Genomic DNA, 15,699 nt, shown 5'->3' on the forward strand with positions numbered 1-15,699 from the left:
GAGTATGCGTACATTACTTTGCATTCATTGTAGCTTACCTCCCATTTACTGTGGGTCACTAGCTTTGCACACATTAAAATAGCCCTCCGGCTCATTCCCTTGATTACTTTTTGAACTGCCATGCATTAGAAAATTTACGCCTTTCTGTTATAATTATGAAAATTTGGTATTGGAAGATAGTGCTTTCATAACACAAGGCGGCACACTGACTTCCCTTCCTAAACTTGACCCTTGGATAGTCTTTCCGTGAAATTGGGGCCCCTGCCAGTGGGGGCAGTGGATAGACGGACAGTAGTGTCTGAAGTGTTCGTTCACAACTTGTGGGAGTGATCTCAGTGAGAAATTAATCAGCTGGTGTTACTTTTTTCTCTTATTTCATTCTTCCTCCCCCCCGCCCCCCGCTTTTTTTTCCCCTTTAAGAATATGCTATGAAATCCTCACTTAGGGATAACAAATCTGCATCTTGGGGCCAGTTGTGGCCCTTCCATCCTGCCCTTTCTTCACCTTCTTCCCTAATCCTCCCACCAGTCTTTGGTCTTCTCTGTGCCTCATGCTAGGAAACATAAAGTCTCCATTTGACTTTCCTCAGGGTTGCTCTCTGCTCTTGAGTCCCTAGTTTGAATGGGAGGATTCAAAATCTTGCAAGAGGGTTAAGAGGAAGGTGCTGGGTTAGTGTCCTACCACCTTGCTCTTTGCCTGCTGCTGGGGAAGAAGTCCCTCAGCTGCACTTTGCTCTTTAAAACTACTTTATGTGTATTATGTTGCCAGGTAAACCATTTGCACATTGAAAGGGAACGGTTCATTTACCCGATGAGACCCAGAAGTAAATGTATGTGTTATATCTTCATATGGACAAGTTTTTCTTCTTTCCTGATGGCATGAACGTGATGATCAGTATGGATTTTGAATCATCATGATGCAACATCAGTACTTCTTTTAGAACTAGAGCTTAGACACACTCCCGCCTTTATTCTTGTCCATTCTGCAAACCCTGCACGGAGTCTAACTGATGATGTTCGGTGATTCCAAATTACAGAAATTCACATCGTCTCTCCATTCTTAGAGTTACTGTCTTCCTCCTTCCCTCCTTCTCATCCCTCAGTCTGTCCCTCCTTCCTTCTCACTTCTCCTCCTTCCCCTTCTCTGTCCCTCCCTCCCCAACCCCCTTCCTCTTTTCATTTCCCTCTCTTCCTTTCCAGGAGCTTGTCTTAGCTCTTCAAACGCATTCCATTTTCCTTCTTTCATGGCACATGATGAACAATGAGAAAGAGGATCTTTCCTTTCGGATAGGAGGAGAACCACGTCATCTCTGGCATCATTTTCCTAAAAAGTGATTTCACCACTAACTTCTGTTCTCTTCTCCCCATAGAAGTAGAAATACATTTTACAAAACTATGTTTAGTTTAATTTACACATCCTTTCATGAACAGACCAAGTTCTTTAAGGGCATTTATTCTGCTTCATATAAATAATTGATCAGCCGAGTTAATTTACTTCTGCCTGACTTGGTCAACCTTAATTAACTGCCCTGGAATCGAGACTGAACTTTTTGTTAGCTTAAAATCTTTCACAAGCATATGATAACAAGGGCTTTGTTTTTCCCTAAATTTTCAGCATCAACACTGTAACCAAGGAAATAATCATAATAATAAAGCATTGCTTTAATTTACTATAAATACATTGGCCTAGACCTTATGAATTTTCCAGAATACTTCCAGAGTATGCTCTGTTGGCAACGACAATAAATAAGCATGCTAAACTCTGTTCTTACCCCTTTCTGCATGTTCCTTCAGCACAAAAATCGATCTTTTGAAATCAGTAGCTCTGTCATGTTTCCAGGCAAGACAAGAAGTGGCCATTCTGGCTGCTTAAGCTTTCTGACATCCATAGGATTGCAGCATCAGCCTTCTTAGGGTTGTGGTGAATGGATCCTATGTGACTTAAACAGACCCAGCTCATTCAGAGGAAGCCAGAGGAGGATTTGTCTTTGCGTCTGGAGGGGCTTGTTGGTGGCTACGGGGTGGTCGTGTCTTCTAGGTACATGCTTTCATGTCCATGCACTTGGGATGATTGTGGATCATTTCTTGTTCTCGATTCGCTGTGGAGCAAAGCAGCTCGTTGGGCACAGGGAGTCCCAGAGGGAAGTGGAGGTGATACAGACTGAGGGTCTGTGACAGCTTCCCTCTAAGAAAAGAGGGTTTGGCATTAGAGAACACACACGCCTCTCCTGTACGTTGACCTGCTTTCAAATGTGATGCTCAAATTGTAAAACTCAATAGAAGAAGACAAATAACGTTGTTTGCTAAAGAATGCCGACACTTTCATCTTTGTATTTTAATGCTTTTCTGTGTCCACCTGCCAGCTTCCTACTGTCTTTGTGGGGATTAGTTTTCTTTTCATCGATTTACTAATTCACTGCCCTGCCCAGGACTTTGCAAACGGGGAATTCTCTGGCACTTATCGAATGGTCAAATTCATGTCTGAAATGGGAAATTATTATGGCTGCATCTTTTCCTTGACCCGCTGAGCTTTAGTTTTCTTATCTGTAAAATGGGGGTAAACTTCACCTGCCTTTTCCTCCCTGATGGACTCGTTACGAGTTTGAAAAGTACCTCAGAGAGCCTGGTAGTTTGTGAAGTGCTGTACAGACATAAAGCCTTATTAAATGGCTTGGAACATTCCATAGAAAGAAGTATTGCCAGCCCAGATATTGTTAGAAATGTTCTTAGACATCGACACTCCTAATTTTTCACATGTGCTTTTCAAAAAGCTGTTTTCTCCTGATTGGTGTGGGAGATTATGGGAAATTTTAAATCTTGCAACCTACATACTACTGTTAGCACTTGACTAATTAAGGACATCCTCAGACCAAAATAATCCTTTATGCAATTTCGGTCCCAATGCCTGCACTCTCACAGACCCGATTTGCAAGCCAAGTTGCTTGGCACGATGCCTGCAAAACTTCTCCTGGAGGACTTGGCAGTCTTCTTAGAACTGCGTAGAGCAAAACCTTCTCATCAAATTGTGGATTGGAGATTGTTCTTAATCCACCCACCACCACGGTGTCAAACCAAGGAAACAGAACCAGGGCCAGTCTCTTAGACACCTGTTCTGAGGTCAGGCGTCCCGATGGCCACAGGCTTTGAAAGCAGTCTTCTTCCTGTATCTCTGCTCCCCGGGGACCTGACATCTGGCTAAATATGCCCCATTTTCTGAGGGCAGGTAGAGATTTTTTTGTAAGCCGTGTTTTTCTCTTTTGTCTTTTACTCCCTATTCCCTGATATGAAATGTACAGGCCTTGCAGAAAGTTAAAAAAAAAGTTTGTTTTTTCTTTAGGTATGCTTGTGACATACCCTAAGAATTCAGTGAATTTCCTTGTTAACTACTGTTAAGACTACCATTTTCTCCCTTAAATACCTAACCACTGTCTTTTCCTTTGTTTCTATACAAATGGGCATGTTTGTGAAACAGAAACTGAAACATTGGAGGGGGTACAAAAAAAAAATCCTCGCTGTGACAAATTAATTCCTTTTTTGGCAACGAACAAGGTGCTCGCACGCCTGGTTCTTATATCTTAGAGAAACTTTTATTTGTATTTTTGATAGATTTTACGCTCTATGGACAGTAAAGATATGAATGCACTCTTTAAAGGACTCTCATTACTGGAAAGTCTGATCTAAGGAGAAGAGAGTGAATCAGCTGTTGCTTCTGACTTTGTTTCCCACCTGTTAACAAAAAATGCCATTCTTAATCCCCTTCAGGACTGAATTAACTTTAAAAAATAAGTCCTCTGGGTTTATGAAGTTTGTACTCAAGTTGGATCATACCATGCACTGAAAGGAAATGAAGAAAGATGTCAGTTTTTCTGCTTTTAATTTTTCATTAGATTTTCGTGGAAGTCTATAGAAAAGGGATTTAACCCAACCTCTGGCAAGAGGGCAGCCTCCTGTAAAGATGTCCCAGGTATTTTAATTTCCCTGTTGTCACCTATTTCATGTGGAGGGGAAGAGTCTGTAACGCTGGTTAATAATATTGTCTTTCCATGATGCAAAAATATTTGTGTTGGAAGTTCTCAGCCCTTTTATCCGAGGTTGGTATTTCACATTAAAGTTTTAATATTCAGACGTTTCTCAGCTCTGATGTTTGAACTGTCAAGCCCGTTAGTGACTGTTGTTTTTCCTGTTCAAAGTCCTAGTCTCTGAATTTGGAGTACGACCCTGCCATTTCCATTGTTTGCTCCTCACTGCACCTCAGCTTTAGGAAAAGACATGGTTAAGAACTTTGACACCAGACTGAACTTGTTTAAATCTTGATTGCACCATAGCTAGCTGAGATTTATGCTGAGCAAATGAAAATAGTTCTCAGGGAGCCCTAGTTTTCTCATGTGCAAACTAGAGATACCAGTTGCATTCAGAAGGAAATTGGTGAATATACATGAATCAGCTGCAGGAGGGCTTGGTCCAACACTGGTGATCAATCGATGGTAATAACTGGTACTAGTAAATATTATTCTGTATCTTTTGTCATCATCAGACGCCTTTGCTGAGAGCTGAATTGGCTGCCTAGGAGAATGGTTTTGTACCTAGAGAGTAACTAGGCAGAATGTGGACTGTATTTGCATGCAGTTGATATCCTCTGGGTACTTACACCTTGTATATACATACACACACACATATATATGTATATATATATACATATATATACACACACACACACACACATATATATATATACACACATATATATATGTGCTTTTTATTAGACATTTTGTACTTTCAAATTCAGACTTTTTTTTTCCTGGCCTGCCTAGGCCAGATTTTCTCCAAAGTAAATATAAGAAGGCCCAGACCTTTCAGGCCTTAAAACCAAACTCTAGAGGTTAGTAATCCAGCATGAGAAACACCTAACTTTGAATGGGATTTCTTAGGACAATTTTAACCATAGGACAATGATCAGAGTCTGAATTTATTTGGCTTCTGAGAAGTGGGGATTTTTTTCTCCCTCAATGTGGACTATCTTACTGGAATGGCCCATTTTGAAGACTTTTCAGTACCTGAATGATTCCGAGGAGTACGAATCTTTAAATGTTCTTCGGCTTTTGACCCCTAAGGGTTTTCAGCTTGAATTACCTCGGGGGGGGGGGCCCTCCCGGGGGTGTGTGTCAAGTCTTGATAGACTGAAGTTGGAGAAGATTCCTCCAGGAGTGTGGCATCCCCCCACAGAGCCCGCACGTAGTAAAATTTAACGTTACACCTAATATGCTGCGCAGAACGACTTTCTGGTTTTTGAGCAAAACATCGAGATACAGTCACAGAAATTTAACCATAAATCCTGAATTCACCCAGAAGTCTTCCCCGCCCCCCCCAAGGGGAAAAAGCCTATTTAAAGGACCGCTTACGACTAAAACTTGAAGTTGGCCTGACACCTCCGTCCCCCCAAACCAGGGGACTCAGCCGCTGGCAGGGCCACACCGAGTGAAAGAAAATGACAACTGTTTACGGAGTTTGGCAGCGTGGAAGGAAGGCAGGGCCCTTCCCTTGGTGCACAACAACTGTTTTAACAGCTGCTTTTTTCTTTCTCCCCCGCCCCCCCCCCCCCTCCGAAAATCCCTCTCTCAGGTTTTTGAGTCATGATGCAAGAATCTGGGACTGAGACAAAAAGTAACGGTTCAGCCATCCAGAACGGGTCAAGCGGCGGCAACCACCTGCTCCCGTGCGCCGGGCTTCGCGAGGGGCGGTCCAACGGGGAGACGCCGGCCGCGGACGCAGGGGCGACCGACCTCGCACACGTGCAGCAGCAGCAGCAGCAGCAGCAGCAGGTACTGTGCCCGCGCCGTGCGCCCCCGGCGCCGCGCGCCCACACGCCCGCTCCCCTTCCGCGCCCGTGGGCCCGAGAGGCCGCTTCTCAAGCCCTCGGGAGTCCAGTGTTAACCGTTGTTAACAGTGAGATGGAGTGGACCCCCCGCTACGCCCCCTCCCCCCCCCCCCCCCCCGGCACCCCTCCCAGCCCGAACTGTGTGCGCCTGAAGGTGCCCTCCTTGCAATACAGTGAATCTTTTGGAGAGATGGGTTCCCCGTGCTTGAATTAAAAAGTAATAATAATAAACAGGCGTATGAAGCCTTGTGAAGAAGGGCACAGATTAAGGGACCTAAGATTGAGTAGGTGAATAAGGAGAATAGAGACAGACGCAGGCAGGCATGGGTAGATAACGGGAAACACAGACCTAAGTGGAAGAGATGGCTTCCTGCTGCCTGTAGCATTTAGGGGTGCGGGCCGCTGACGCATGTGGCTTGTGTACATGTGACAGTTGGTATGTGGCTAGATCCTGTTAATGTTTTCAATGACCTCTTATTGGTGGCTCCCCAAAATACATATAAATTGGGACATACTCATTGTTACATCCTTTGAAGGCATGTCAGTGGATATGATTAAATATTTCCAAATGGTAAAGGTGACCCAGGAAATGTGTTGTGTGGCCAAAGTGTGGAGGGAAATTCAAATCAGTAAATAGCATCCACTCGAGGACAGGATTGTTTCTCCAGCGTCTCTTGGAATCAGGAAGTATGATTTATTTTTGTTAATAATGGATTGTTTTTGTTCCATCCTAGTCCTTGATTTCGTTTATTCAGTACGTAGTTACGGTGCCTTTGCAAAAAGCTGAAAAAAGAATGATATGTCTTTGGGCCTTTTGGAAAGAAACAGAAATCGTTGGGGGATGAGGAGGAGGAAGGTGAACCTTTTCTCATACTATTTTCTTGGAATCTGTATCAGACAAGTAGAAGGGAATCCCTTTTTGTATTAGATTATATAGCCTTTGACAGACTCTCAACGTGTTTTGTTTTCTTCTTGCTAAGAATTTTTCAAAATACATAGAATCGTTACATAGAAGTTAGTGGCATCGATGTGAGACCATGGGACCTGCTGGGGGCAAGATACACAATAGAGAAAAGAAAAGGGAACTGACAGACAAGCTGAGGTCTTAATTCAGAGGGCTTCGTCTGAGTGACTCGGCCTCTCCCACTGGCAGTCCACACCACACCGTCTGTGCACGCACCTTGGGCATCCCGTCAGCTGGGATTCATGATATATATTGTCTGTAATGTTTATGCACTTAAATGAATTCAAATGGCTGGATTCTAACCACTGAGGTTCGCAAAAACTATGCTGAAATGGTAGAAAGGTATCCATGGATGTGCATGTATCATGCACGTGGTGTTCTCAGATATTTCTGGTTATATTGAGAAGGAACAGTTGGTATTTTGGAGTGCCATTTTCTATGACCTTGCCCTACAGAGTCCAAGATCGCCTGGTTCATTATGGAGCAGCTGAGGTGGGGCTCTTGACCTATGTGGTGTGAATCCCACATACTTAGTATTTAAGGTACATTAAATACATGGGAAATTGACTTCTTCAGAGTTTTATATGAAGAACTGAAAATCATTTACTGTCTTAAAAGTAGTAAGTCAGCCAAAATCTCTACATCTATACCATCAACACACACACACTCATACACACACACACACACACACACACACACACACACACACACACACCTACACCAATAACAGCAACAACACATTGGCCTCATAGACAGTTTTGAAAGTGCATTTTAACAGCATCTTCCGTAAAAAGCATCAGTAAAAATTATTCACATCTTTCCTCCTTATCTTGTCTGTGAGCACTTTGAAAAATAGGCTGTTCTGTGTTATGGATGTCAAAACCTTTGATTGTACTTTGAGACTCTATGTAAATACTTTTTGTAACAATTTTACTTTTATTTGCTATTGATATGATTTAGGAAGAAACAAAGTAGTTGGGTTTATCATTGTGGCTAAAACCCCACATCTTGTGGTTCACAGGCCTTTTCAGTCTTGTAAAATAAAATACCGACAGCTCTGCGACCCCTTTGAGTGTACAATGAGGTTCTTAACAGGTTGTTGGAGGACAAGAAAGTCTGTAGATGAAATGAGAAAAACACTACAGGGCTGAAAAAGTTTCGCGGGACTATCACTGTGTCTTTCCAGCCTAAAAACTGCAATAATGAAGCCCTTTTGAGAAATGTGAGAGTCCGTGTGATGGACTCGGGTTGTTTTCGTCATTCTTATTCTACAGGTTTTTACTTGAAGTGCGAATCCCAGCAGTGAGAAAATCACAGCCATGCTGAATTCATTACTGCGGTAGTCACACAAAACCACGGATAAAATTTCAATAACTGCAGGCCACAGTTGAGTAAACAGTTGCACTGAAATTTAATTCCTGTTGACTTTTCCCCCATTCCTCGCCAGGGGCACATTCTGATTCTGTAGCACAAAGACAACAGGGGTTACAGCTTTGATTAATGTAGGACAGTGGAAGAGAATTAGAACTGTAAGATATGTTAGAAGTCCATGGAACAAAAAGATGTGGCTTAAAAGGGCTTGGTATGAAAATGAGTTAATTATGCTGTGTGTAACACTGAATGTTATAGGATTTTCCAGTTGCACCAGTGCAATCGTTGATGATGTAGGGAGAATTTTTACCTAGTGCCAGGACTTTAAATAAACGCAAGCCTTTCCATGTTTGATTCTTATTACCAAAGATAATTACAAATGATAGCAAGTGCCCTTTCAGAATGGAGAGCTTTCACAAAGATTAGCTGTGGAAGGAGTGACTTCTAGACTGGGATTGGTCTGTAGGTTGGCTAAATTAGGTCCAAACAGGATAGTTAAAAAAAAAAAAAGTTCATAGCTGACAACCTCGAAAGGTGGCGGGAATCTGGCTTTTCCATCTTCTCTTGAAAAATCAGAAGATCTGGTGACCATAGACCATTATACCTACAAGGGCAACAGTTGTTCAGGGATGAATTGGTCCTCAAGTCAGGGAGCCTGCAGCCCTCCAGTCCGCCCCAGCTCCCATCTAGCAACAACGCTCCTTCTTGGCCCTTTAGGCCTTGGAGTTGGTGGTTCTGCGGGATGCCATCATCACTCAGAAGCCATCACCCAGGGAGAGGTGCTGCCGTTAGCTGGCCGAGTCCACCAACACACTCCCAACCCATCCTCCTCCCTCAGAACTAAATGTATTATCTCTGTACTGTTTCAAGTCGACTTCTATCCAGGCCATGAAACTATTAGAACAATAGATTTCTAATAATGTAATTTGATAGACTTTCTGAACATTTCTTTTAGCCACCGGGTAATTCTTCACCCGATACCATAACTGCCCCTCATTTCCTATTATGCCTTCCCCCCATCCCTGGGTCTGTAAAAGTTCCATATCGGAGATGCACTACTCCATTAGGAAACTCGGCAACAAATACTATTACCAATTACTAAAGTTTTTTTTTTTTCTCCTAAAGAAAGGATTTTAAAATGTCCAGAGCAATTTCATAAACTGTGTGGATTAATGCGTTTTAAAAGTCTTGAATTTTAGAAAGCAGAATTTTATTTCCATATTGCTGCAAATGAGAGCTTTTTCAGATAAGCATATTACATAGAGCATAATGTTTAGAAGTTTCTCCATATACAGCATATGCTGTCAGGTCAATTAACAGAATGCATACTAGAAAATGTTTATTCAATAAAAATGAATAGCTGTTAAATAAAACAGCTATTTCTTAACAACATTCCATTTAATGATGGGGTTTTTTTTTTGGGTACCACCTGGCAGTTTTATTGTCTGAAAATCAGTATAGAGAGAGCTTTGGTTGCTGTGGTTTTGAGGTGTGGCCATTGTTTTATAGGAGGAGGGCAGTTTAGAAGTAGTCTGTGAGAAAAACGTTAAAAAAAATAGATAAACCATATATGGGAATTGAATATGGATTCTTCAGAGAGTGTGAGTCAGGGAAGTATTTGTTTCATCCATTGACATTGGTCCTTTGACATTTGCCATGAGGGTTTGGACCTTTTGGCCCTAAAGATGCATACGTGCCATCAGCGCATGTGTATATGTACATGTTTCCTGTTAATAATGTAAAAGAAAGAGAGAAAACACCGAATGAGCGCTGAGGAGTTAAGAGAGGTGTAAAGGGCAGGTATCTTCTGAAAGAAACATCATGAGAGGGAAGAAGGATTTGTCGGGTCGTGTTTTGCCAGTGAGTCACTGCACAGGGCCAGAGAAGCTCCGAGAAACAGCGTGAGTGTCAGAGAACTCAAGAAGGAAATCTGGCTGTGGACATTCACAGGGGATATGGAAAATACAGTGTCAGAGAGGCACGGGAGAATCACAAGTCGATAGCCTGGGGTCCTCAGGATATGAGAAAACAAACTGTAATGACCAGGGTGTGAACACTTGAGCCTAAGCTGTTATATGGCCATTGAAAATTCCTCTCTTGACTTTCAAAATGGCAGAATGAATTTCTCCTTCATTTTGTTCTTGTTACTGAAATGACTAGTGGATACTGAGCAAAAGAGGGCTGTTGTCCTGCCAACATTTTTCAGATTTCAGTGCCTCTGTGAAAAACAGCGCCTGGAAGAAGTATCTGTCCGTGTTGGGATGGGCGGTGAGCTCGCATAAAAGAAAACATTTCTGTGCTTCTCATTCTTCCCCATATTCCTTTGTGGGAACAGTGCTGGCTTTACAGTGGCCATCACTCTCCTTGTTCCTCCCTCTACAGAGGGAGGCCCAAGTGATTAGCTGTGGATTGGTATGAAGGCCAGGTCGCAGTGGCCACTTGGGCCTTACCATTCTTCTCTTTGCAAAACGTTGCTCTATTAACATTGTTAGGAATGCCCCGAAGTGGCCTTTTGCATTGTAGCTGCCAGGGACTGTGTCTGAAAGGAGGGTCTTTTGATGCCATTGGAAGGGAAAAGATAGTCAGCATTTCTGTGTCCGACAATGGAAGCTTCTGGAAGGGAGTGTAGAAGAAGGTATTATTAATATTTCTTAAGTTCCCTCCTTGGTGCAGGTACTGTGATACGGGCTAGCCCTTTCCTTCACCGGTGGGTGAAAATTCAAACCCTTATTTTAAAGGGCTCACTCTTCCAAGATATATTCTTCTTTGAACACAATGTGGAGTTCAAATATTACAGAAATTACTGATGATGAAAAACGTATAGTAGGAATCAGTGCCACCAAAATGTTAGCGCAGACCACACGAACAAATTGAGATAAAACTGAGACAGGGATTCAGATAATTGTGACCAATAAAGAAAATGCTGCCCCAACAGTAAGAGATCCCCCCCTTTTCTCAATTCCTTTTTGTGGCTATTCCTGGAAAAGGCCTTTTTCACCCTGAATGCTAAATTTAGTTCTCTACTCCTTGAGTTTGGACCTCCCTCTCATCAAAATATTGTCAAAGATGTATGTAACTTGTGATGTGAGCCCTGTATGAAATCCTTTCAAGTTTCGATTACTAAACAGTTGTGTGTCATTAATTTCTCCGCTGAAAGTTAAGGTGGCATGAGAAACAACAAAAAGCAAGCCATGTGCGTAAGAGAGCCTGGGAATACAACCCCAGATGCCACATTTCGTCATGAGAGAAGTGTACCCTCTGGACTTTAAGCTGAGGCATCACTACTTTGAGCAGGTAATTTTAAGCCCTGACCTGTGAGCCAATAATAATAATAATAATAATAATAATAATAATAATAATAATAATAATAATAAAAAACAGCAACAACAACAATAATGCCACCACCCTCTATCTCTTGTCTGATCAGAAATCTCTTTTTGAGCTTTCTGGAGGTGTGACTTTAATGGTAATTTGATGACAGATTAGCTAGCGTTGTTTTGCACAACTGGCAGGCTCCTATCTGTTCTCTGAAGGCAAGGAACCTACTTTGCTGTTTTGCAACTGCTTGTGCTTATTGACAAGTGGTGCTGACCAGGCAGAATTGGTATGTTTGTATAACGTAAACCTATAACTCCACTGATGGAGTCGAGTGTCCTTTTAGGTAGCGCATAGATTACTTGATAAAAAGGGTTACGAGGTGACTGCTTTTATGACAAAGTAGAATAGCAATATAAATGCGAGTGCTAGATGGAGCCACCAAAGGGAAGTTTATACAGGGAATTGAACCCCCTATTAGAAAGTTTCTTTTCATCACTTGCTCTTTGAACTCAAATCTATTGTAATTATGAAGTGTTACTTGTAACATTCCAGAGACCCTTCGCTAAATACTGTGTTTGATTTGCTTCAGAGAAATACAACCACATTTTTTTTTTCCTTTCACCTCTGCAAGACAATGTGGCGGAGAGAGTTTCACGTACTCACCTGGCCTCAGCTTTGTTCCACGTGAGCTAATAAACGTGCTGCCCTGGAAAATACCTTGCTAACCTTGTCTCTTAGCTTTGGAGTTCTTGAAATTCATTTGTTCATTTGTTGCACCTTCTTTGATTTGACTGATCTGCGTGGTGCGTGCCTGTGTGTAAGGAGTCAGCACAGACGCCAGCAAAGCAAATTTGGGGTACAGCCTGAAATGCAAGGATGGGAGCTTTGGGAAGGTGGTTGCAAGGTTATCTGGGGTCAGCTTGCTGGAGGCTTGGGTTTCTAAAACGGGGGAGGTTTCTAAGCACTGAAGAGAGGCCATTCAAGGGGAGGGGTGCTGAAGGTAAATTAGAGGGTTGGGGCTGGCCTGGCTTGGAAGCAAAGAGATCCCTGAGAGATGAGTAGCATCCACAAGGCTCTTGCAGTTGGTCCAGAATTTAGTAATGGGCACTAGACCTCGCCTCATTTCATTGAGGGCTCGCTTTTACTGATCACCCGTCCCCCCTTGCCCTTGCATTTCTCCTCCTACAGTTGAATCCCTTGGTCGGCTGTAAGCCCCACAAGGGCAGGGATGGCCCTTCCTCATTCCCTGATGTTCCCCAACACACAGCACAGGACCTGACATAGAGCAGTTCTTTGACAGACTCCGTGAGTGAATGAAATAGGAAGAGAAGGGAAGGCCGTGGCCACAAGAGAGCGTTGAGGGGCGTGTGAGAAAATCAACAGGGCCTTTTGAATTAGATGTGAAAACACTGAGTAGCGGCAGTTATGAGGGGTAGGTCACCATTTCCCATGTGAATGACTGGCAAAATGGTGGCATCAGGGAACAGAAGAGAAAAAAGAAGGGCATCGAGGAGAACCCATGTATGTTCCTTTCCTACCTGTCACTGTTTGTTTATTGTGCTATGATAAAGCACAAACGTAATTTATAAGAAGGGAATGGACTTATTTTGGAAAGTTCTTTTTTTTTTTTTTTTTAAGGCTATTTAAAATAACAACAGCATCCTCTTCTATCACTAAAACTCACTATTTTGATTGTGTATGTTTGTTTGTATTTATTTGCATCAAGCATTTTCCCTTTAGCCTTTGCCAGGTACTAATGAGTATATCTTCCAAAAGTCACATGGGGAATGCTGATAAACCGCTTGTGTCCCTATTGATCATGGGACGGACTTAATCTCTTTTGGAGAACAAAACTACAAAGTTAGATCTTTGATAAAGTCTCCTTCATATTGACACAAGCTTCTTAGAATGAATTTGTTTTTTAAGGTGAAAGGGGGTGTATGTTGTGTTTCTTTTGTTGGAAAAATACAATGTGTCCTTATTAAGCAGCTGGTGTTATCAGCAGACTCATTGACGGGGTGTAGATTCAACTGCTTAGGGATGTCAGGACCTTGTTTGTGTGTTTAAGTTGAGCCCTGGATAGAGGCAGATGGGGGGGAAGGAAGCTCTGTTGTCTTTAATCCTTCTGTGAGAATGTTTTCCAGTCTCTTCTGCCTAACAGGGGTAGGATTTTGTAAAGGTGGTAACCCTAAGGTTCTCCTTGAATTAACCCTTTTTAGCCCTATTTTTAGACTGCTCCTTTTCAACTGTACCCAAAATAAAATTAACTTCCTGACGTAGATTTGTCTCCCGCAAAGATTCTCCAAGTAGACTATTTGTCACACAATTCATCATCCACACAAGCGCAAGGAATCGTCAGTATCACCACTGCTTGTCAGAAGAGGCGAAGTGGCAGCTGGTCCAAAATCCGTGTTTTTATCACTGTACCTTCTCCTCTCACCCCCAACTCCCCTGTCTCCACGTTGACGGGAAGGTGACATGATGTCTTCTGAGTCATTCAAATCCAATAACTTTTAATCTGAAGGTTAAGTAGTGAGATATAAACTAAGAGATGATAATATCAATTTTATGTTCACTGAAGGGCACAATATACCTCTTTCTAGTAGAGGGAAAATTGTGCGTAAAATGTCTTTTGCTTTTCAACAGCAGAGCCATATATGTGTCTCAGAGCCAAAGGGAGAAAGAGTTTTGGAAAAATTTAATAAAATAATATGTAACATCCTGAAACAGGGCAGAAGTGGCCTTTTATGAGTATAATGATTAAGTATTAATTTTTCAAGGTTGCATGGTAAGACGCAGTTCCATTTTTATAGCCTCTTGTATTGACTCTTGTTATCCTGCATACGAACCCAACAACCTTTTACAAGGTTAAAGACTGGGAGAGAATGACATAATGCTCATTCTTTCCTGACTATTTTGGATCCTAATATGTATGATAAATAATACCGTGATAATATTGCTTACCTTGCCTCATTTTTTTCATCCTACTCATGATATTTCCATTTCAACTCAATAGGCATTCAAACATCCAAAAGTAGTAAGTGAAAATGTCTTTACGTGCATTTTTATTATATTCTGATTATCTCATTGGATATACACTCCTCTTACCAACTCAGAGCTCGTGCTGGGTATTACATGTGTATGTCGCGTGCATTTACAGATACACTGACTCTGTCATGAATGTGTTCAGAGAGGGAAAGGCATCATGCATAAGCTGACTATGTGACGTTCACAATTATGATTGTCACAGTTATATTCTGGAAATATTTCAGACTTGTCTCAGGCATTTGTTCAGTACCTTGACTGGGCAGGTTCTAGGTACAAAGTGCTGTGTTAAACCTACAAAATGTACCAGGGTTGGGGAGCTAAGCCACAAGGCCAAACTAAATCAGACCGCCACCTATCTTTTTAAAGAAAGGTTTTGTTGACATTTATTGAGCACTGTGGTATTCTATTTCTTCGCCTCATGCTATCTCATTTAATTCTCCGAGGGACCCAATGAGGTATTTTGTTTGTTTGCAGCGTGCTATCTCATTTCCTTCTCCGAGGGACCCCATTTTAGTAAACAGACTCAGAACATTTAAGGATCTCGTGGAAGAAGAAAGAAAGAGCTAGAGTCAAGAGCAGGGGGTGGGGGGAGGACTTGTCTGCTGTTGAGTTCCTGGATCCACTTGTTCATGCTATTTGCTTGCTCACCTGCCTTTTTTGTGGTGTGTCTGTTCAGCCCTTCCTTGAAGAGTTGAGATTTAGTAAATTCCCTTCTTGGACTTAAAAAAAAAAAAAAAAAAGAAAAAAGAAAAAAAGTTTTATTGAAACACCACCATCTCTCTTGCTTTACCGTTGTCTGTATAGCTGCTTTCTTCCTACCGCAGAAGAGGTGAATTATTGCAACAGTGAATGGCTAGCTCACAAAACCTGAAATACTTCTCACCTGGCCCTTTCTAGAAAAAGTTTCTTGACCCTTGAATTAGTAAATGGCAAATGTGGCAAGAGTTACCTTCCAGAACCATCTCTTCTTTTTTTTTTTTTTTTTTTTTTTAAATTAGCACGCATGCATGCATGAGAGCAGGAGAGGGGCACAGAAAGAGGGAGACACGGAATCCGAAATAGGCTTCAGGCTCCGAGCTGTCAGCCCAGAGCCCAACAAAGGGCTGGAACCTATGAACTGGGAG

The 15,699-nt window shown here is 42.2% G+C and overlaps 1 protein-coding gene and 2 long non-coding RNA genes across 10 annotated transcripts in view; 2 read left to right on the forward strand and 1 right to left on the reverse strand.

Moving 5' to 3' along the window:
• Positions 1-15,699, forward strand: part of FOXP1 (forkhead box P1) — a 511,285-nt gene that overhangs the window by 265,166 nt on the left and 230,420 nt on the right. For 7 of the 8 annotated variants that reach the window (XM_058728782.1, XM_058728781.1, XM_058728793.1 and 4 more), the window contains exon 3: positions 5,619-5,818. In XM_058728782.1, the coding sequence (XP_058584765.1) occupies positions 5,630-5,818 (189 nt within the window). In that variant the 5' untranslated portion in view covers positions 5,619-5,629. The remainder of the gene's footprint in view (positions 1-5,618; positions 5,819-15,699) is intronic. The other variant, XM_058728786.1, reaches the window with a different exon arrangement.
• Positions 944-4,619, reverse strand: LOC131511022 (uncharacterized). Its single transcript, XR_009261304.1, has 2 exons — positions 1,772-4,619; positions 944-1,323 (listed from the first exon to the last, which is right to left on the reverse strand). It is a non-coding gene; the product is annotated as an uncharacterized LOC131511022 (long non-coding RNA).
• LOC131511020 (uncharacterized) overlaps positions 5,979-15,699 on the forward strand; it is a 30,571-nt gene continuing 20,850 nt past the window's right edge. The window contains exon 1 of the long non-coding RNA XR_009261302.1: positions 5,979-6,091. This is a non-coding gene — a long non-coding RNA (uncharacterized LOC131511020). The remainder of the gene's footprint in view (positions 6,092-15,699) is intronic.

The sequence above is a fragment of the Neofelis nebulosa genome, chromosome 4 (assembly GCF_028018385.1).
Source record: "Neofelis nebulosa isolate mNeoNeb1 chromosome 4, mNeoNeb1.pri, whole genome shotgun sequence".
NCBI lineage: Eukaryota > Metazoa > Chordata > Mammalia > Carnivora > Felidae > Neofelis > Neofelis nebulosa.